We start from the raw sequence: 20,505 nt of genomic DNA, 5'->3' as shown, positions 1-20,505 counted from the left end.
CGACTGTGCCGCATTCAAGCCGTGGTAATTGCAACGCGAAGCACGAGCTCTAACTCTGCGAAACCTTTTCACTGTTAGAGAAAAGGATGCGTCAGCCTGCCAGGAGCAACTGGACGATTTCCGAAAGTTGGTCGGAGCCGTGAGGAAGTGGCTGAAGGAGAGCGAAGGGAACGTGCCGTCCGCAGAGACCGCGCTGGGCACCCAGGAGCTGCAGAAGCGCATGCGGCAGCTCCAGGTGGGCCGAGGGCTGCAGAGATGCGCCGGGCGGTCGGCAAGCGGCGGGGAGACGCCGGAGCGGGGCAGTGTCTCCCGGGACCGGGTCCTGCGAGGGGCTTTAGACCCCCGTAATCCGGCCGCTCCCGGGCTGCCCCGTGCGCGCGCACAGCCCCTTGCGTTCAGCGCAGAGAGGAGAGCGCGCGGGAGCGCGGCGCGGGCCCGTGGGGAGAGGGCMCCGGCCGGGAGGTTTCCCCGTTCGCTCCTGACTCGCAGCAGCTAATTTGGAACATATGGAGGCTCTTCATTTTTTTTTTTTTTTCCCAGCAATCCAATTTTCCTTCCCCCCTCCCTGCCTGCCTGGGGAGGAATTTGGGAGTGGGAGTCCAGCACACACTCATTTTTGCTCTGCACTTCTCCTCGGTAGACATCAAAGGCTGCCTCCTGTCATCTGAGCCCCCGTTCCTCTCCGGCACCAGCGGTGCTTTAAATCAGGGCATGTCAGGGGTTTGACTCAGAGGGAGCGCGGCATCCTGTTGAGTCACCTGCAGGCTGCTGTATCCGAGACAGAAACACAGCCAGCGTCTGATTAACACGGGGACGATACGGAAAGCTGTGGGGACTGAACTCATGTGAGGTCGGGATGCATCTGGAGTGGGAGGGAGGTCCCAGAAACAGTAGGAGGGAAAACAGTGTTTCCTGTGCCAGACCTGCTGGTTAGGGAACAGCGTTTTGCTGTTTGATTCCCTCGGACAAAAATAAACGTGAAGACACCCACTTTCTCAATGCAATCGGCTCGCGCCGCGTGAGCGTGCCCTTAGCGGTGGCTGCGGGCTGCGTCCCGGTGCCGCGGCGGTGGGAGGCGATGGGGCTGCAGGGGGGAGCGCAGGCTCTGGTCCCAACCCCCCCGCCCGTATTTTATTTTTTTAATAGGTCCTGCTGGAGGAATGGACGGGGAAGGGGGCCCAGGTGGAGGAGATCAGTCGCAAAGGGGCTGCCCTGGAGAGCCTGATAGTGGAGATTACGGCCCCCGAGAGCCAGGCCAAGACAGGTGAGTGGCAGCCCTGCTCTCCTGGAGACGCCGCTGCTGGCACGGAGCCCCCTTCCTCTGTGGTCTGTTTGCTTTCACTGCTCTATGAATGTGCTCACATCAAGCAAAAAACGAGGTTATTTTCCCTTTTTAACAAACCTCAAGGGGCCGAGAGCGGCCTGAGTCCCATGAGGCTCAGAGCGGTGGTGGAGCTGCTGCAGCTTGTTGCGTTACGGCTTCAGCCGAGTGCTCTGAGCCCACCAGTGCCAGGTAACGCGATGTCCTCGACTTTCTGTAGTGCCCTGAGCAGCGAACTACCTTGTGGGCACCACGGGCCAAGTGCACGAGCATTTAAGGCTGCTCGGCCACAGGACCGGAGCCTCACGCTGCAGCAGCTCGTCYGTCCGAGCTCTCGGCGCTGCAGGGAGGTGGTGGAAGCAGCTTGGACGTGGCACTCCCCTGTTTTCTGCTGGCRATGAGCTTCACCCTCCGGAGGCCTGAGGTGTTTTAATCAAACTCTGGTGTTTGGGTTTTATATCTGGATGAAATGTAAGACTGTGATATTCAGGCTTGATTTACTAGTTTCTTTCTTGGTTCCAAGTCTGTGAAGCAGTGAAGATTATGTCTGGTTTGTTTGAAAATCACCTGAAAGATATTGTCCAGCTCATGAGAACAAGTCCCTGGATTCTCATCRTTGATGGGCATTTAGGGCAAAAGCTGCACTAAATGAGAATTTACAGTCTGGATGTGTTTGTCGGGGTTAACTTGATCAGCAGCTCAATGGGAGCACGGGGAGAGAGCGCGCAGCCCACGGTGCGGAGGATTCGGTAGCTGGCACGCAGCAGGAGCGAGCAGAGCCCCAGCTCCTCTTTCGGAGGCGACACTGAATATCTGTCTTGTCATTCTGTGCTCATTAAAGATTCCAAGATTTAGGGTGGTTAAGCCAATATCTTTGCTAAATTCTTTACTAATATTTGCCTGCTACCAGCCCAAAACTCTCATGAGATTTTTAATTTGGAGTTTACCTGCCCTTAAAACGTGTTGGGTGATGTTACCAGCACAGAGTGTTGCCACGTTCCTCCTCGTGCAGGGCAAACCTTCCCCTTACAAACTTGGGGTGACATTTGGAAGCTGCGATCCTTTCGGAGTCTGAGAGCTTCAAAACGAGTGGTAATTGTTTCTGCATGGTTTCAAAGTGAGAAACTTGCTCAATAATGTTTTTGAAGAATCCTGTTTTGACTGTGGATGTAACTGAGGCATCTGGAGTGGATCCTAAAGACGGTGCTCTGATGCATCATCCTCAGACCCTCTTTGCAACAAGAACGTGTCCGTGCACCAAGGCTTGATTAAATAGCTTCATCCCCTAAGAAAAGGCGAATACAGGAGAGTTAATCCCTTTKGGAGAATTAATCTCTTCAGTGAGGGTATGATTAGGCTTCAGCAATCTCCCKTGATATTATAATTCACAAAGTCACTCCTAGGATAGTGGCTTTTCCGTGGTGCTCCTGAGGAGGGGAGATGTGGCCACCAGCCTGGCAGTCCGTGCAGAGCCGGCTCCAGCCTGGCCTCCCTCAGAAGAGGCGCCTGCTTGCAAGGAGCATCCAGCTTGTCCACTTCTGGCTTCTCCTTGTACAGCAGGACAGGGGCACCTCTAGGGGAGCAAGGGTGTTGGCTGTGCGAGAAGGAAAAAGGGGGGGCTCAAAACCAAAACGACTGGCTAACGCTGATCACATAGCGCTGAGCTCTTACCGTGGGCGAGACCCCGGGTTTCGTCAGGAGCAGAGCAAGGGGCTCCTGGAAACGGCGAGCGTTCGCTTGATGCCGTGTGGTCCATGTCGTGGAGGGCTGTGTTGTCTCCTGCCGTGTGACGGACTCACGCTCGGGGTCGCGTTGGCCTCGCACAACGGCCGGCGCTTGCTTGGGAGCCGAGTGCCAATGTTCACTGCTTGCTGCCTGCACTCCTAACACGTCTGTCTTGTCCTTCTGTCCGTCCCCGTCCCCTCTGCTCAGGTTCTGTGCTGCCCGCGCTGGGAGGGTCGGTAGGCAGTGTGAACGGATACCACACTTGCAAAGGTGAGACCGCCGTCCCCGCTGCATCCCTGTCTGCGTTGTCCGTGCCCGGTGGCAGCAGCGTGCATTGAAATCCACGGGAGGGAAACCGCAATGTGACGCCGGCATCTCACAGCAGGGGAAAAGAGCCTGCAAATGGGCTTCCGAACTCTCAGCGGTGTGGGGCGGGGAGGTGGCTGTGACCGAGGATGTAGGTCAGGCTGAAGGACAGAGATGGGCAGGACAGAAGGCAGCTTTGGGGAGTGACAACACCTTGGCACCCTGTCAGATGGTGTTAAGAGCTGATAAATGGGAGATTGTTTTAAGGCCTGCAATTACATTTATTGGTTCTAAGGGATTATAACACCATCCAGCCCTTCAATCTGAAATGCAGTTTTAATCATTGCCTGTTATCTGCTGTTAGTTCACCGGTTCAACAAAATAATAGATGCGTAAAAATGGCTTTATATTTTGGTGACAAATTACTTAATACTGTATTAGCACTGACACAGGAAAAGCGAGGTTCAGCTTGCATCAGTCTCATGAACGTGAAGGCATTTGCTTCGTTTGCAAACTGTCAATGCCTATATGTGATGGAAGCGGAAGAGCCGCAGTGGCGCGGCGGGTGGTGACATTGCTGGTCTCGGGCAGACGGGAGTACGGGAGCGCGGCCGTCGGGCTTGGCAGCCGGCGGCTACCCAGGGCTACGTTAGTACCCGCTCGTCCGGGTTACGAGTGGCGAGGCAAGCACCGTTCCTCATCTCAGGCTGTTGTTTTTGCAATTAGATCTGACGGAGATCCAGTGTGATGTGTCGGATGTGAACCAGCAGTACGAGGGCCTTGGTGTGGCGCTGCGGGAACGCCAGCAGCACCTCTCAGCTATGCTGGAGAAGATGCAAGAAGTGCAGGAGGAGGCAAGTTCAATGCTGAAGTGGCTGGAATCGAAGGAGCGAACCTTGTCCGAGCTGGAGGCCTCCTCCTCGCCTACCAAGACGGAGACRATGAGAGCCCAGGCTGAGCACAACAAGGTAACTTCTCCGGAGCAAAAGTGAGACCTGAGCGTTGTGACCCAAAGTTTCTTGGGGATGTGCTTTACTACATCAAGGTTAAAAGGACAAATAACAAAAATCTGTCCTTGGCTTTCACAAGAGSGGAATGCAGGCGGGTCCCCTGAGCAGGAAGCCTCACGGGAGCTTCACCCTCTCCAGGTTTCAGACTATTGCTTACAGGCATTTGGCTCAGAGAAAGGGAAGCTTATCTATAGCCGTTTTTGTTGGGTCACTGCAACTTCTCTTGGAAAGCAATTCTCTCTCCTTTCTTCTGCTCTTGGAGCCAAGTCAGCTGATGATACTGCTAATAAAATGAAATGATTCTCTTAAAATGCAAAGAAAAAAAWTGTTCAACTCCAGTTTGTGGCTGCTGCCTTTGTTCCTACTCAGTGATTTTATTCTTTTCCCTATATCTTAAGAAATGCAAATGATTTATTTTCCAGGCATTCCTAGCTGAATTGGAACAGAATTCAGGGAAGATCCAGAAAGTAAAGGAAGCACTTTCCAATTTGCTGGATAAATACCCAGATTCTCCAGAAGCAGCAAATTGGAAGAAGATGCAGGAAGACCTGAGTAAGTGCCTGAAGGATTTGGTGAGGTTTCTGTCCTTCAACGTCGCATTAGGAGTGATCCGGGATTGCAGGACAGCTCCAAAGTCATAGCAGAGCAGAGTCACTTCTAATTAGAATTCAGTAAATAGCGAACTTATCTCCAAGCTGTCTGGTGTACAGGGTGTTCCTGAGACGAGCACTGTCACGATTAATGAAATCTCTATGATGGATGTATATTTTAAAGACTTGCCTCCTTAAATTACTTCTTTAAAAAGAAAGAAAGAAAGGTATTAGCAACATGAGTTGATTAAAACTCATTTGAGTAAAAGCTTCACTGCTTGATACAAAATTCTAGTCATTAGTAAGGATATCCAAGGTAATTACRTGTTGACTAAACAAGGCTGTATATTTAAAAAGTCCAGAGATTTTCTTATTTGAAATAGGAGGAACATGTTTGTGGAGTTCTCTGCCCACATAACCTGAATTTGGTGTTTGAGGTGTGATACGTACGAGAGCGTCCCCATTTAACGGAGCTAGCGTCCAAGCCGGAGACTCACGTGAAGTAGCTTACCCAAGGTCAGACCAGCTCATGGCAGTAGTGACCAGAACGCCAAAATCGCGATTGCACGGTTTTTCTATGAGCCCCAAGAGCACACCACCATTAGAAATGGATAGTGGCTTATTAGATGGAGAGCGAACAGATCCGCGCTGGTTTTCTTGAAAAGCTGTGGCGGTTTCCGCCGACGGATGAATCACGGGGAGGGTGAAAATCCTGCTCGGTGGCAGGGCAGGCTGGCGGGTGGCACGGCCGCTGCCAACGCAGCCGTTTCCCTCAGATTGCAGGTGGGAAAGAGCCAACCAGGCGACAGCCGAGCGGCAGCAGAAGCTGGAGGAATCGGCGAACCAGCTGGCCAGCTTCCAGGCTGCCGAAGCGCAGCTGCGGCCCTGGCTCCTGGAGAAGGAGCTCATGATGAGCGTGCTGGGACCCCTCTCCATCGACCCGAACATGCTGAACGCGCAGAAGCAGCAGGTCCAGGTGAGCCGGGAGCCGGGCGCACSTCTCTCTCGGCGGTTTAGGGACGAGGAAGGAGAAAGTCTCTTCTGGTATCTGAAGTGGAAAATTGCAGGCTTTGAGGCTTAAGCTGCGAATGTTTCTGCRTGAGGAGGAAAACACAAACCTCTACTAGCTACTAGATTATTTATCTTGCCATTAAAAGCACTCTGCACACAGTGAGTGGTGGGAGAGCAGCCTACGCGGTTRCAGACCTAAGGTCTTCTCTCCCAAGTCCTCCAAACCCTGCTGAGTGCAAACTGCAGTGGATAAGTTGAAACGGGCGCAGTGCTCGAGCTCCGTTCCCTGCACTGGATTGACTCGGCACTGACTCACCTGGCCCCTCCTGGAGAGGGAAATTGCGTTGAAAAGACCTGCGCTGATGCTCTGCAGGACTCGTTAACGCTGCCCCTCGGCCTGGGGCGCCGCCCGGCAGCCTGCCCTGTCTGCACCTCGTGCTCCCAAACCCAAACATGCCGGTAACTGGCCACATCATAAAATAAAACGCCCTGGTTAACATAATTAGATTTTCTTCTCATCTAGCTGGTGGATGTTACATTACGCAGCAGGAGGACATAAAAGAGAGAGAGCAGAGTACTTTATCGCCAGAATCGCGGACCCCTCCCAGGTTTTTAAGTTGCAAGGTCACAGTAAACTGCGATCTTCCCTGCCCACTCGCTGTCCTGCCCAGGCGTGTCTTGGTTTGTTCCTAGTGATTCTGTGGGCTGGAGAAAGCCCCTGGAGGTCTGGTTTGTTTTGACTGTGTGTACTCGGAGCTGTCAGTTTTATGCAAACATTTTTATGTTATTTCTGTTCCAGTTTATGCTGAAGGAATTCGAAGCTCGCAGACAACAGCATGAGCAGCTCAACCAGGCAGCTCAGAGCATCTTAACTGGCCCTGGAGATGTTTCTCCATCAACTAGCCAGGTGCGGGAAGAGCTCCAAGGAGTTAATCATAAATGGTCAGAGCTAACAGAACGCCTCAACTCCCGCTCCAGCCAAATTGACCAAGCCATAGTGAAGAGCACCCAGTACCAGGAACTGCTCCAGGGCCTGTCCGAGAAGGTGAAGGCGGTTGGGCAGCGCCTGAGCAGCCAGTCTGCCGTCAGCACACAGCCTGATGCCGTGAAACAGCAGCTGGAGGAAACCAGTGAGATCCGCTCTGACCTAGAGCAGCTGGAAGAGGAGATCACAGAGGCTCATACCCTCTGTGATGACCTATCTGTTCTGATTGGGGAGCAGTATCTCAAAGATGAGTTAAGGAAACGTTTGGAGACAGTGGCGCTTCCTCTCAAAGGGCTGGAAGACCTGGCAGGTGAGACAGCTTGGAGAAGTTAGTGATAAGATGCTGGGGGGGTCCAGCTCCTCTCCCTATTTTTGACCACAGGGCATTCCCATCATTAGGTTTCCAAGAATAGTAGAGGAAAAGAGACTTAGCATTTTTACTAAAGTGCTGCATGGATGTTTCACATGGTACTAAGCACAGGAGAGTTCTCACTCCAAACATCCTCGAGTGAGAGGCCTGGACACAGAGGTGTCTAGTCCTGGTATTGAAAGCACAGCATATAGCTCCTYGGCAAGCTGGGCAGGCTTGCTGAAGCGTGGCGTGCATTGTGCTTGGAAAAAAACCTGGTCCCTCAACTTCAGAGTGGGTAGTAGAGGGCACAGTGGTCACCCTCTAGTCCTGGGATGCCCCTTTTGGTTCCMAAGAGGTTGCATTTAGATATCAGTCAGGAGAACTGACTCTACTGCATTATCATTACCTACTAATTCTTAAGAAATTCATGTACCAATGAACAAAAAGGCTAGTGATGCAATGGAAAGAGCTCCTTCCTGTTAATCAGAACACAGTTAGTGCATCTGAGATGATATAAGATGATTGCACTTTGTTTATTTGATTCCAGCTTAATTGTTGCGTTCTAATCTTATTTCCATTTCAGCCGACCGGATGAACCGACTGCAGACTGCGCTTGCAAGTTCCCAGCAGTTCCAGCATATGTTTGATGAACTCAGGACCTGGCTAGATGACAAGCTGTGCCAGCAAGCTCAGAGCCAACCTATTTCTGCTAAACTAGAGAGGCTGCAGAGCCAAATTCAGGAACAAGAAGAGTTCCAGAAGAGCCTCAACCAACACAGTGGCTCCTATGAGATGATTGTAGCTGAGGGAGAATCTTTGCTGCTTTCTGTCCAGCCTGGGGAGGAAAAGACTGCTCTGCAAAACCAGTTGGTCAGCCTCAAAACACACTGGGAAGAGCTCAGCAAACAGGTTGCTGATAGACACTCCAAGCTCAAGGACTGTTTGCAGAAGGCTCAGAAGTATCAACGGCACACGGAAGACCTTCTCCCTTGGGTGGAGGACTGTAAGGCAAAGATGTCAGAGCTGGAAGTCACTCTGGACCCTGTGCAGCTGGAGGCAACTCTTCTGAGATCAAAGGCTTTGCTGAGTGATGTGGAGAAGCGCCGTTCCTTGCTTGAGATGCTCAACAGCGCTGCTGACATCCTGATAAACGCTTCTCAAACTGATGAGGATGATGTTCGGGATGAGAAGGCTAGGATCAATCAGAAGATGGACGCCATCACAGAAGAGCTGCAAGCCAAGACAGGCTCCATTGAAGAAATGTCACAGAGGCTCAAAGAGTTTCAAGAGAGCTTTAAGAACATTGAGAAGAAGCTAGAAGGGGCTAAGCACCAGCTGGAGATCTACGATGCACTAGGGCCACAGGCCTGCAGCAACAAGAACTTGGAGAAGCTCAGAGCACAGCAGGAGGTGCTGCAGGCCCTTGAGCCACAAGTGGATTATCTGAAAAACTTCACTCAAGGYCTAGTAGAAGACGCCCCAGATGGGTCTGACTGCTCCCAGCTTTTATGCCAAGCTGAGGTGGCTCAGCAAGACTTTAAAGCTGYGAAGCAGAAAGTAAATGACTGCTGTATGCTCATGGAAAACAAGCTTGAAGGGATCGGCCAGTTCAATAATCGGGTCAGGGAGATGTTCTCTCAACTGGCGGATCTTGATGATGAGCTAGACAGCATGGGCCCCATTGGGAGAGACTCTGACAGCCTTCAGTCTCAAGCAGAGGATGTTCGTATGTTCCTGGGCAAACTCCAACAGTTGAAGTCTGACATTGAAGCTTCTGAAAATGAATGTAAGAAAATGCTAGAGGATGAAGGGAGCCCTGATTTATTAGGACTGAAACGTGAACTGGAGACACTAAATAAACAGTGCAGCAAGCTGACCGAGAGAGGCAAGAACCATCAAGAGCAGGTAGAAACGACACTGTCTCGTGTCGAGGACTTTTACAACAGGCTGAAGGAGCTGACCCACATGACAACAGCAGCAGAGGAGAACGAGGCGTTGCAGTGGGTGGTGGGCACAGAGGTGGAAATCATCAAGCAGCAGTTGGCAGACTTCAAGGTAAGTCTTTATGCTATGACATTTCTTAAGTGGTATTTGGTGTTTAAAGGTCTGTCGAGTGTCATGGCCCTTCATTTAAGACTTCTGTTCTTCAAGCTATTGCGACTTCATTGTTTGTTACTGAAATGTCAGCATGCTTGGTGCAGTAAAATATCCTCTGCTCTGGAGAACATAAAATCAACTGCTGGAATGGATAGTCTGTGACAAAAAGTTTTAGCAATTGGAAAAAAAAAACTTTTTCTCTGTTCTCCTTGCAATGTTTAATGATAGATTGCCAATACCTCATGGCTTTTAGCGGTGGTTGGTATYTAGATATTTTTGGAAAGGGAGGAATGTTTCCAAGTCTGTTTGAACTGTACRTTGGCATGGTCTGAGAGCCTCGTCCACCTCAGATCGTCCTATAGGTCTTTCTACCTGTTCTGGCATTTTTGCTTGTTTTTCACTTCACTTGGGACACATACTTCCACCTCTGGGTCCTTCATCAGGCCGGCATGAAACATTTAGTGAGAAAAGGGTTGCAATGTGCTTGATTTCTATGTGGTATTGCAGTGTTGGGTCACGCTGTTACACTACATTAATTGCACTAACACTGCTTAGAAATTCTCTTGCTGTGAAACTTCTATTACTGATTTGCTCGGTAGCCGATGATTGGCCTGATTTACGTCTTACCGCTCGTATCCTGGTGGTAATGGGTGTTGGGGGGGAGGTGTTTTTGCAGCCATTTACTTTCCATCACATGGCTAATTGATCCCGTTCCATCATTTAATAGCTCTGTGAAGCCTTAACCAGGACAAGGTATTTCTGTTTCGGGGTTGCCTGTCCAAGGAGGAGTTTGGGCATATCTCACTCCTGGGGCAGATTCAAACTCCTCATACTGCCGGTGCCTCTGGGTTAGGCAGCCTCTTGCTTTGAACTTGCGTCGTTTGGGAGGGATTTAGCTTCGTCATCCGGGGAAAAACAGAAGACGAAAAGACCACACGCACACACACTTGCTCGGAACAAATGCACCCAGAAGGGAGGTTCTGGTGTTTGTAACCAGTGAAGCTTCCCTGCGGAGAGCGGGGCTGCTCCTGGCTGAGCAGCTCCATTAGAAGTGGTGATGAAACGCAATCTCGTTGCAGTTTGCTTGATCGTTGCAGTTGCGAGCGGTCTAAATCCCAGTGACCTCAAAGATGACCCTTTAAGACAACAGCGGCCGCGGCCGTACGAGCCGGTGGCAGGGTGACAGGGTGGAAGTGTCCTTATCAGGAGTCACTCATTAGCCTTCGAGGCCACCCGGTGCAGTTGAGGTCTTTGTCTGCAGAAAGCTTAGTGGAAAAATGAAAGTTGCGGTAGCGATTTTAGGGCTTTGCTCTGCAACGGCTGCAAATAAGACGGGGCAGAAGCTCCAAGGGGGGGGCTGGAGTAACSACTGGTACGTGATGACATTCCTCCYGCRAGCAGCTCATCCGGAGAGCAAATATTTTTGTACGACTCAAACGTTGCACAACAGATATTTGTCAAGCCTAATCTTACGGTTCTCTCCAAGGGAAACYGCTGTCCCAGCTATCGATCAGCGCRTGGAAGGGCGTCGCAGCCTGCGAGCGGAGACCGCCTCTACGCCGCGGTGAGCGTACAGGCGGGAGAGCAGCGGCGCAGGCAGGCTGGGGTTCGGGGGAAGCAGGGAATGCAGCGGAGTAAGGRAAAAAAAATGCTTAGCAAACACTTCTCGCTAAATAGTTCATGCTCCGGTGCCGAGTGGCCATCCTCGGTGCGTCGGTTCCCGAGCCGAAACGCGGCTGCGCGTGGCGGCTCCTAGAGCCCTGCGGCCGGGTCTTGCTCCCACCGTTTCCTCCCCAGTCCTAGGAACTGCGAAGCGGCGAGGTTTGGGCTGGCTGCTGGTGGGAATGGTGCTGCTGGAGGTCTTTCTCCTGCCTCAGCGTCCTTGCAGTTGCACTGCTYGGGAGAGGGCTTTTTTGGTCATGTTGGCTTTTATTCCTCAATGTCTAGTATCGGCTGCTAGCGGACAATATCAAAACTGTCTCCTTTTTGAATTGCAAAAAAAAAAAGCGTGCGCAATGTGTCTGATGAGGGCCAGAGGCAGCTCTTCGGTTTGGGGAATAAGGTCTCCAGATGTGTTCCTTGGACCTGCATGTGGAAGGCAGAGCTCATCATTCAGGGAATTTGATTGCTGGGGATCTCCAGAAGTGGTTTTGATCTGTCTGTCCAGAAGGCTCAAAGGCGGGCAGATTTTATGTCTTAAAGCATTAATTTTAATGAACATCTGTGTAAATGAGATGCAAATTAGGCATGGCCCCAGGGCTCCAAGCGAGTTGCCAATGCAGCCCTGACAAAGGTGGGCACTTCTGTGGGCTCATTGTGTCCAGATTTTAATAAAGAAGATATATTGAAGGCTCTGATTGTGACACCACGAACAGATGACTTCTGAAGCAATTTATACTTAAAGCAGCCCGTATATTTTTTTTTCTCCTGCCTGCAAACCTGCCTCAAACAAACTTGCCCCAAGAAGAAACAGCCTGCAACAAACCCTTAACTTTTGGAGAACTGACACCCATGCATTTCTCTTCTGTCTCCCCAAATCCTTTTCTAAGGTCGCAGAGGACCTAGTCCTGGCTCCGAGGAGAGACGAGCCTGGTGTCAACGCTCTGCATAGTCGGGTTGCTTGCACGTAGCAGGGCGGCTGGGAAGCAGCTGCCGGCTCTTGCCCGGGGGAGCCGTGTTCGCAGCAGAGGTGTTGCGGTTTGCTGCGCGTTCGAGCGTGGTGGGGAGGATGGTAAAGCACCGGGCGGGAAGAGGTCGTCTGGTTTATCCCYGAGCTTTCTGGTGAGATCGAGCGCAGCCGAAAGGCATTTCTGCGGTTCGGAGTCTGTGCATATATGGACATCCTAATGTATCGCTTCAGATACAGCTGTGCTACAAATAAAATAATACGTTTTTAGCTTGCGGTAAGCTGCCAGCCAGAGGAAAGGAAGCTAATCTTTAACTCTTGGTCTTCAGCTTGAGTTTAGCCCAAGTTCTTTATTTCTATCGCTGCTTTGTGGGTCAATCTGTATAGGCAAAGCCAAGTTTGCTGGGAGCGCTTGCTGTTTGCTGCGCGACGGGGCTCCGGCATCGCCTCCGGTGCCCGAGTGTGGTGGAAGAGCACGGCCGTCCTGCCCAGAGCRCGTCTCAGCGCCACGGGAAGGGGCAGCACCGGCCGGAGCCCCCGGCACGGCGCTGCAGAGCGCGGGAGCCTGCCCGGGGAAAACCGGACTGCCTTGGCGTTGCTTGTGAAGGCAATAAACCCCGTGTGCTTCTTGGAGGAGTCTGGATTTTGATAGGGTTGGGGGGTTTTTTGGTACAAAAAAGCAGTAAAAATTTGCAAATTCTTGCTGCACTGTACCCCACTAGCAGCGTGCAGGCCTGGGCGGTTTTTCCCTCCATCCCTTCTGCTGTCAGCTTCGTTTTCTCAAAGCTTATTGCAATGTTAAATTTTAACGACTGAAATCAAACGAGCCACAGTTGAGATGTTTCTGCGTGTAACGGTGGCGTTGGCTCAGTTTAGCAAACAGCAGAATTCCCCCGGCAAGTAATCGCCAGGGGCCGCGGGCGGTGGGAACGCGTTGTCCCCTCTCGCGCAGCAGCACCCCGGCGCCTGCCAGACCCCAGTTACAGCCGTTGCTCCCTGAAGCCTGGCGAGAGGGAACCGTGCGCTGGACGGAGCCGTCGGTGCCGTTCGGTGCGAGAGAGGCCGATCTTGGTTCGCAAGCTCTAGGAGAGGAGGTGGCGGCTGCTGCTTTGTAGTGGTGGTGCCGGGAGCCCCAGGCACGGGCTTGGCTCCTCTGTCCGAAGAGCATCCGTCAGTCTGGGCCGCTGGAAGCCTCTGGAGTAGAATTATTCCATGTTTTTTGGGGGAAGACCTGAGTGCCTGGGCAGCTTGGCCTCTGGCTCCTACTCTAACCACGCGTGAGCCCTGGTTTGCTCGCTCCCAAACCGTCTTTTGGCGCAATGGATTTTGAGCTTGGGTTTGAGGGCTTGTCTGGTGCTTCGCACTGACAATTTTGAACTGTGAGCTAGACTCTCGTTGGGTCGTAGCGTTAGTTACGGATGTTTTCTGGAGTTCCCACGTTTCACCCACAAGGCCGAGAGGATCAGGCAGCCGTGCCGCGCTCCCGGGTGCCCGGGGACCGGAGCCTTTCAGGCGTCCTGTGGTGTAGGGCGATGCTTGGAAATGAAAAGATGCTTTGCCTTTCCAAAAGCAGCGCGCCAGGCGRCGCGGCTCCCTTCTCGCGACGGAGGCTGGAGCCGAGAGGGCGCAAGCTGCCTTCCCYTTCCAAGCCGCGCCGCGAGTCCACCGGGAACGTCCGCAAGCGCCTGAACAGCTTCACCCSGACGCAACCCGGGAGGAAGCAGCAAACTGGTTGACCGAGCGAGCGAGACGCTTGCGCGCGCGTTGGAAGGGGACGGGCCGCGGAGGCGACCGCCTCCGGGGCGATCTGCCCGGGCAGATGAGCGCAGCGTTTGAGCGCGGCGCAGGAATGCTCGCGAGCCGGGACCTGTCGGAGCTGGCAGCCACAGCAGGTTTTATCCGTGATCTTGCCTCCGAGTAATAATTAAACCCCACCCTTACCCAAACCCGAAAGGATGGGGAAAATTGGTGGTTTTCGACCCCGAGCCYCTGGCTCCGAGAGGCCCGCGGTGCAGAGCGGGTGCTGCCGGAGGGGTCGGCCGAGCGCCGGGCAGCTTTGCCGGGACGGGCAGCACGAAGCGCGGTGTCACCTCTGTTTGTTCGTCTCCTCTGCTGGAGGAGACCACGGGGAGAAAAATCCACGTGCTAATGAAACGCTGTTCACCAAATTAATGAATTTGCAGCAGCGATGCTTAGCAGCAACAAAGGACTTTCCAGTTTGCTTTTTTTTTTTTGCAGCAACCTCGGGAGTGGGTTGGAGGGGAGGACCCTCCGGTTGCCACGGGGAGGTCGGTAAAGCCGGGGCGAGAGTTAACCGCTGAGCAAGCAAAGCCACCTCGCTCCGTGCTGCCCTTCCTCCTCCTGCCGCGAGGCTCTCGGGGCGGTTTCGTGAAACCGGAGTTGCTCAACGCGCTGCGCTCAGGCAGTGCTGCTTCGTGCCAGTAAAGGTTTTATCCTGGAGGATGAGAGAGGGGGAGGGGGAATCCCTAGACAGCAATAACTTAAGACGCATTCCCATTTTATTTTAGAGCGGGGCAGGTCGTGGGGCCGGCGGCACCCTCTTCGCCTGCTTTAAAAGAGAAAAAGGAAAAGGGAGGAGGGAGAAATCCCAGGGGTGGTGATGCAGTTGGTGAGTAAAGCCATGAAGAGCGTTAGTCATCTTCCCGTTCAGATGCCGCTCTCCCTCCCCGCACGCCGGGTGCTCCCGCTTCCCGGTGCTCCCGCTTCACTGCCGGGAAGCGAGCGGCCCCGCCGCGCGCCCGCAGCAACGGGAGCGACGGGAGCGGTGCCGAGGTTTCTCGGAGGTTTTCGTAGGGTTTGCAACGTCTTAGCGCCCATCCGATGTCCTCGTGCTGCTGCCCGAGGCCGCCRCTCACTTGGGAGCCCTTCGGCGCTCAAAGGAGCTAAGGTTTATCCCGTTCCCCCRTCCGAAAACAGCAGATAAAAGTAATCGTAGCCTGAACGCAGCGCGGCGGGGTGTCCCCGCGCGTGCCGCCCACGGAGCCCGTCTGCAGGCAGTGGAGGAAACCGCGTAGCCCGCGTCGGGATTGCAAGTCTGAACTTGAGCGCGCAAATGAAGCCGGGAGCTGATGAGCGGAGATATTTATACCGCATACTCAACGGGCTATTTCTCGAGGCGGCAAGGCAGCAGGCTCGCAGGCAGCGCCCGCGCGCCCAGCCCCGCATTCCCCTTCCGCACGGGCCTTTCGGGCCGCTTTGGCGGCAATTCAGCACCCACCGACCGGGGAGGTGGGTCCCCATCCCACGTCCCACGCCGGCCGTGGCCCTGATGGGGCAGGGAGGGGACAATCTGCCACTTGTTCTCCTGATCTCGCAGCCCAGCTGATGGTATTTTTAACCCTTATATGACCGTGAAGGAATGCGTGTGGCTCCTTGGAGTCGTCCAGTTCGGAGCAGCTGGGGGGGACTGGGCTGGGAGCAGGGACAGGCTGCACGATGGTGTCTTCTCGTTGAACGCTTTCCAGACCTACTTAAAGTATCTCTGGCTAGTATTTTGAGCATCAGCAACACGAGCAAAAATGCCTCCTCTCTCACAGCTGTTAAGCTGTCTTAAAGGCACCGTCTCCCTTGTTGGAGAAGATGCTGATGAGTGGAAGGGAGGTGGTTCTACCTGGACTCTGGGCAACGGGTGATCTACCAGGCCACCGTGGAGAGGGCTAACACCAGACCTGGTTGCAGCAAGTTGCCAAAGCTGAGCTGAAAAGCRTCATTTGTGGTATTGGAGTGGCGTGGCCCCTACGGGCTTCTGATCTGGGAGAGTTGTAAATAACCGTGTTTGCAGAGGAGACGCTTGAGCGCGAGTGGCCCCTGCAGCACGTGGCCTCCTYGTTCTGTAGAAACGAGTTTCCCCAGAAGAGGAGAAGAGCAAAACACGTGCCCGGGCTTGGTCCTCCCCAAAGGCGGCATCGCTGGTGTGYACTGGTTCGTCGAGGAGCCATTGATGAGTTTTGACCTTGTCAGTGGGAAGGCAGGAAACACGYAGCACCTTTGCCTGAGCAGAACCTGGCGTCTCAGGGCAAGCTGAGAGCAAGAGTAAATTCAATTGAGAGCTGCTGAGAATGGCCAAATTGTAACGATTCTCCTCTGACATGCACACACACACACACACAAAAAACATTTATGCTGTATCGAAACGTTTCTTTCAGGAGTCAGCTTGGGTCGTGGTTCCAGAACCACCCACCCGCACATGCTTTGGTTACTTTGCCAGGTGTCAACTGGCCCGCGYGGAGGGAGATGGCCGGAGGAATGTCCTCTTGCAGAGGAGGGTTCGTTAGCTGGTGGTGTTGATACTTTGCAGTGTTTCCAGGAGATACTAAAAATACCAGCTTTGCATCGGACCRGGAATGCTGAGTTCCCAGAGAGGCGGAGGAGATGGGCAGCCGTTGTCCAGCGTGGCTGGGCAGGGGAGGAAGACGTGCCCGTGCCCGGCCCCGGCCAGCGTGTAGGTCCAGAGGTGAGACCTGGAGTCCAGGGCTCTGCGGAGAAGCAGGAACACATGGGGCCCAACGTGAAATCAGTTTGAAGCGAGCGGATRCAAGAGCAACCGGCCCCGCGCGGTTGGGTGGGATTGGGCCGGGCGCTGCTGTCCGCGGCCCGCCGCGAGCCCCGGGCTTGCCCGCGCAGCGCCGCAGAAACGGCAGCTTCCAAGGTCTGCCAAAAGTAGCAAGTTTGGAAAGAAAGCRGCAGCCGTGAAATGGAGATGAAGCCCTCAGGACTTGCCGTGGGGGCAGCAAAGGCTTTAAAGAACGCCGCTTCCCCACCTCCCGCGGTAAAAATTCCCTCAAAACCRCAAAAAGCAGTTTCTAAGGGCGATTTTGAAGGTGCAGGAGTCAGCTTTGTGCTTCTGTCCCGGAATCGGGGTGTTTGTCGGATCTCCCTCGTCAGAGCTGCTCCGCAGAGCTGAGCCGAGAGCTGGGCCACTCGCGGGCCAAACGCCTCCGCCCGCTAGGATCAATCCCACTAAAAATCCCCGTGTAGGAACAGCGCTGCTGAATTCCCGACACAAGCTTTGGGGGGAGACTCGAGTTTTTATTCCCTCCGCCTTGCTTGGACGCGGCGTGACGTCCGGACCCAGCGGTCCAGCTTCTGCCGCGGGCTCAGGAGCCCGTGCGGGGTCGCGCCCGGGGGAAGCGCCCGGTCTGAAGCCAGGAGCTGTCCCGCGGCCGCGCTTGGCCGCCGGCGCGACCCGGCGGAGGTGGGTGAGCGCGTAACGCCGAGCTGGGCTTGCCCGGGCACGGGCAGGAGGGAGGTGACGGTCCGAGGAGGAGGAGGAGGAGGAGGAGGAGGAAGGTCCTCGGTCGTCCCCCGGGCTCGTCGGCGCTGCACAGATCAGAGGCTCGGAGCCGTCCGCCAACTCTCTCGATAGTCACCGAAACGCAGGTCCCTCCTTCCCAGCTGCTCAAATACTTCAGAAGAAAGCTAAAAATACAGCGGTTTCCAAATAGCGCTTTCGCGCGTAAACAACCGCTGGAGCGGGGAGACGGGCCGGGCGCGCGGCCCTCGCGCTGGGACGGCGTCCGTCCGGCGGCTCTGGGGAGGCGCCTGCCTCGAGCCGGTTTCCCGGCGCGTTGGTTTGGTTTTGTCTCCGCTGTTTCTAAGCGAGCCTGAAAAAACCTTCTGAGCGGGCTTTAGCCGAGCTGCTTTGCTGTGACCGACCGAGCGGCAGCCGGGTCCGGAGGTGGGAACGGTGCTCCAGGGCCCTGCGCGGCCAAGAGCAGGACGGCGGCTGGCTCTGGGCGGTGGAGGGAGCGGAGGCCTGGGGAGGTGGTGTCCGTCCGTCCGTCCGTCCGTCCTCTCTGTGCACGGGAGAGCTTCCAGACATCTGGCTGCTGCCCTGGGGCTTGGGCGGGTGGGAAAGCAGAAACTTGGCGGGGAGGAAGCAGGAGCCGGTGAGCGGAAATATCCTTGCGAGGAGCGAGAGGTGGAGATGGGTGGGAAGGGTGAGGAGTTACGAGAGCTGAGACGAAAACCTGTGCTGGCGGCCGGGTCGCGAGCGGGAGYGTTGGCATCCTGGTGCCGGCGTGAGGCAGCGCGGCTTCGGCACCCRCCGGCTGGCACCCCAGATCGGACGCGGCTGAGACGCAAGCGTGTAGCGGAGCGGGTGAAGGGAGATTTGCTGGCTAAGCAGAAGCCACATACGGGGCCCGGGGGGCTCTCGGCCCGTGCCGCCCTCCTCGAACGCTGAGCTTCGGGGTCCGGCTAGCTGCGAAATGAGCAGGCACGCTTCCCTGAGCGCTGCGCTGAGGATCTGGAAGCTCTATCAGCCGTTTATTTCAGTAACAGAGATTGCCGCTGGCAGGTTTCCACATACCAGAGCCGTTCAGAGCCATCGGAAAGGACAAAAATTCAAACGGGACCTTCCCGTCCTGCCCCGTCCCTCTCTAGCGCTGYGTAGCGAATCCGAAGCTGGAGCAAAACCCTGAAGCGAGGGCTGCGGTTCCCGGCGCTCTGCTGGGGGCTTCCGCGGCCGAGCCGTTCCCGTTGCCGCGATGCCCGGTGGCCTGCGCCGGGGGGAACCTGCTAGAGCTTGAACTCAGATCTGCAGGCCAGACACGGCAGGTTTTTAATTGGCTTTGGCGCTCGCCGAATATCTCCCTAAAGGTTTTAGGGATGGCGGGGGGATGCGTTAGAGGAAGACTTGGCTTGCTTTTGGCACGTGACTTGGTGAGGAAATAGGAAAAGAATTTCTGGCTGTGAAGCTGGCAGTTCCACATCGAGATCATTCTTTATAGTGGAACAAAAAGCCTCAGCGCCCCCAGCCTGGATTCCTGGAATTCCTCGCGGAAGGGGCCCCCGAGCGTTTAACGGTCCTGCCCGGGGAGCGCTGCAGCAGGCAAGGTGGTACCGGGGGGAGAGGCCCGGGCCGGCTCCGGTTCAGAGCTCTGGAGCTGTGCAGCCTGCCCTTCCCGTGTTGTTTCAGCTGCATCGAATTAGCAGCACACACCAAGACCTGTTCCCCCGCCGTATAAAAATCTGGGCTTCTGCTCGGCGCCGGAGATGAGCTCGGAGGGTCTCGGGACGTGTCGGAGGGAACGTCGGCGGCCGAGCCAGCCGCRACCCGCGGTACGGCCGTCCCGCAGCGCTCCGACTTCGGAGCGGGGCACGCAGCCGCGGCAGGCCGGAGGGCGCTCCTCGGTGGTTAACGCAGATCGTCTGTCGTTTAGCTGTCGCGGGGTGGGACTGGATGTGGTGAATACACAGTTGCCAAGTCTCCATGCCTGCGCCCCTTCCCGCCAAATTTCTTTGGTCGTATTTAATTGCRGAAATAAGAAAAGGGGTTTCCAAAGCTTTCTCGTCGTTCCCAGGTGGCTTTCAGCAATGTGACATAYGTTTCTCTTTCCAAATCTTGAAAAGCTCCTTTTTTTTCTTTTTTCTTTTTTTTTTTTTTCAAAATGCTTGTTTCCATTTTCAGGAGGGAGAACGATCACTTGGGGGGTCGGGTCTCCCGGTCGCTGCTCGCTGCAGTTTGCCCTCCCAGCGAAGGAAGGGGCGCGTTTGCCCTCGGTCGTGCCGGAGAGCCGGGGGCTCGAGGCTGCGGGGTCGGGCAATGTGGGTTCGCCTCGCGCCGGTGCCGTGAGCTTCCTCCTTGACCTTGGGCAATGCGAGATGGTTTTGGAGGTAGCGGGCACCTTTGGCGTGCTCTGAGCTCCCGGACTGGCGGAGGTGCAGCGCRTCTGAAAAAACAGGCCTTTAATCTCCCTTGGTTTTGATTTCCCATCTGTAAAACRGCTATATTGCATGTCAAGGCAGCGCGAGAAGCTTTACTGGGAAGTTGCAATACAACGAAGATAGGGGCCAGCCAAGCTGGCCTGGGTTAACGTCTTACAGCGTTACAGCTAGAGGAGGAGAGCGCGTGTTGGGCGCTTCTGTGTATTAGGAACCTGTCAGGCCTTCTCTTGTATTTTTAGCCTGTTGTTATAATTCAGCCGTGCAGTAGCAGGAAGCGTGTCTTGCGGGTGTGCGATGCCTCGGGTGGGTTGTTGCCTAGAGATGCGCCGAGGCTGCTTCGAGCCCTCCTGCTTTCTCTCCCCGAGTCTGTGACTTCCCTCTCGGCATCACTTCGAAGCGGTGATTCACGCGCTCAGCCTGCCTCCCTTTCCCAGCCCCACGGCGGCGGCGTTTTCACATCTTTCCCCATCTCCTAAGCGTGGGGGGGGACGAGCGGGGCGACGCCGGGGCTCGGGGCAGGTGACCCCGACGGGGAGGGGGAGCCGGCCGCAAACCGGGAGCGGTGCCGCCTAACGCAGTGCCGTAGATTGATTGATCGATCGATTGATTTGTGCCGCCGCAAAGCCGTATTCCGACGAGTTGGGCTGCGCGTCTGGGCGCCCGTCGGCGGAGGGGCAGCGGGCGGCGGCGCTGCGAGGGAAGCGAAGCGAGGGGAGAGGGGGTCGCCGGGGCCCCGCCGGGACAAAGGGGCCGGCGCCGGGGCGGCCGCGGGCCGCCGTCGAGCCAGGGCGTT

At 55.1% G+C, this 20,505-nt stretch overlaps 1 protein-coding gene across 18 annotated transcripts in view; it reads left to right on the top strand.

Moving 5' to 3' along the window:
- The window catches only part of MACF1 (microtubule actin crosslinking factor 1), a 120,691-nt gene that overhangs the window by 53,255 nt on the left and 46,931 nt on the right, over positions 1-20,505 (top strand). For 17 of the 18 annotated variants that reach the window (XM_085305102.1, XM_085305108.1, XM_085305111.1 and 14 more), the window contains 8 exons: positions 79-235; positions 1,147-1,264; positions 3,254-3,316; positions 4,079-4,320; positions 4,785-4,914; positions 5,729-5,928; positions 6,763-7,258; positions 7,884-9,355. In XM_085305102.1, coding sequence (XP_085161228.1) covers positions 79-235; positions 1,147-1,264; positions 3,254-3,316; positions 4,079-4,320; positions 4,785-4,914; positions 5,729-5,928; positions 6,763-7,258; positions 7,884-9,355 — 2,878 coding nt within the window. The remainder of the gene's footprint in view (positions 1-78; positions 236-1,146; positions 1,265-3,253; positions 3,317-4,078; positions 4,321-4,784; positions 4,915-5,728; positions 5,929-6,762; positions 7,259-7,883; positions 9,356-20,505) is intronic. The other variant, XM_085305097.1, reaches the window with a different exon arrangement.

This window comes from Rhea americana, unplaced genomic scaffold (genome assembly GCF_003343005.1).
Source record: "Rhea americana isolate MKP2758 unplaced genomic scaffold, rheAme1 scaffold_215, whole genome shotgun sequence".
In the NCBI taxonomy this organism is placed as follows: Eukaryota; Metazoa; Chordata; class Aves; order Rheiformes; family Rheidae; genus Rhea; species Rhea americana.
This window is presented reverse-complemented; position numbering and strand designations above follow the sequence as displayed.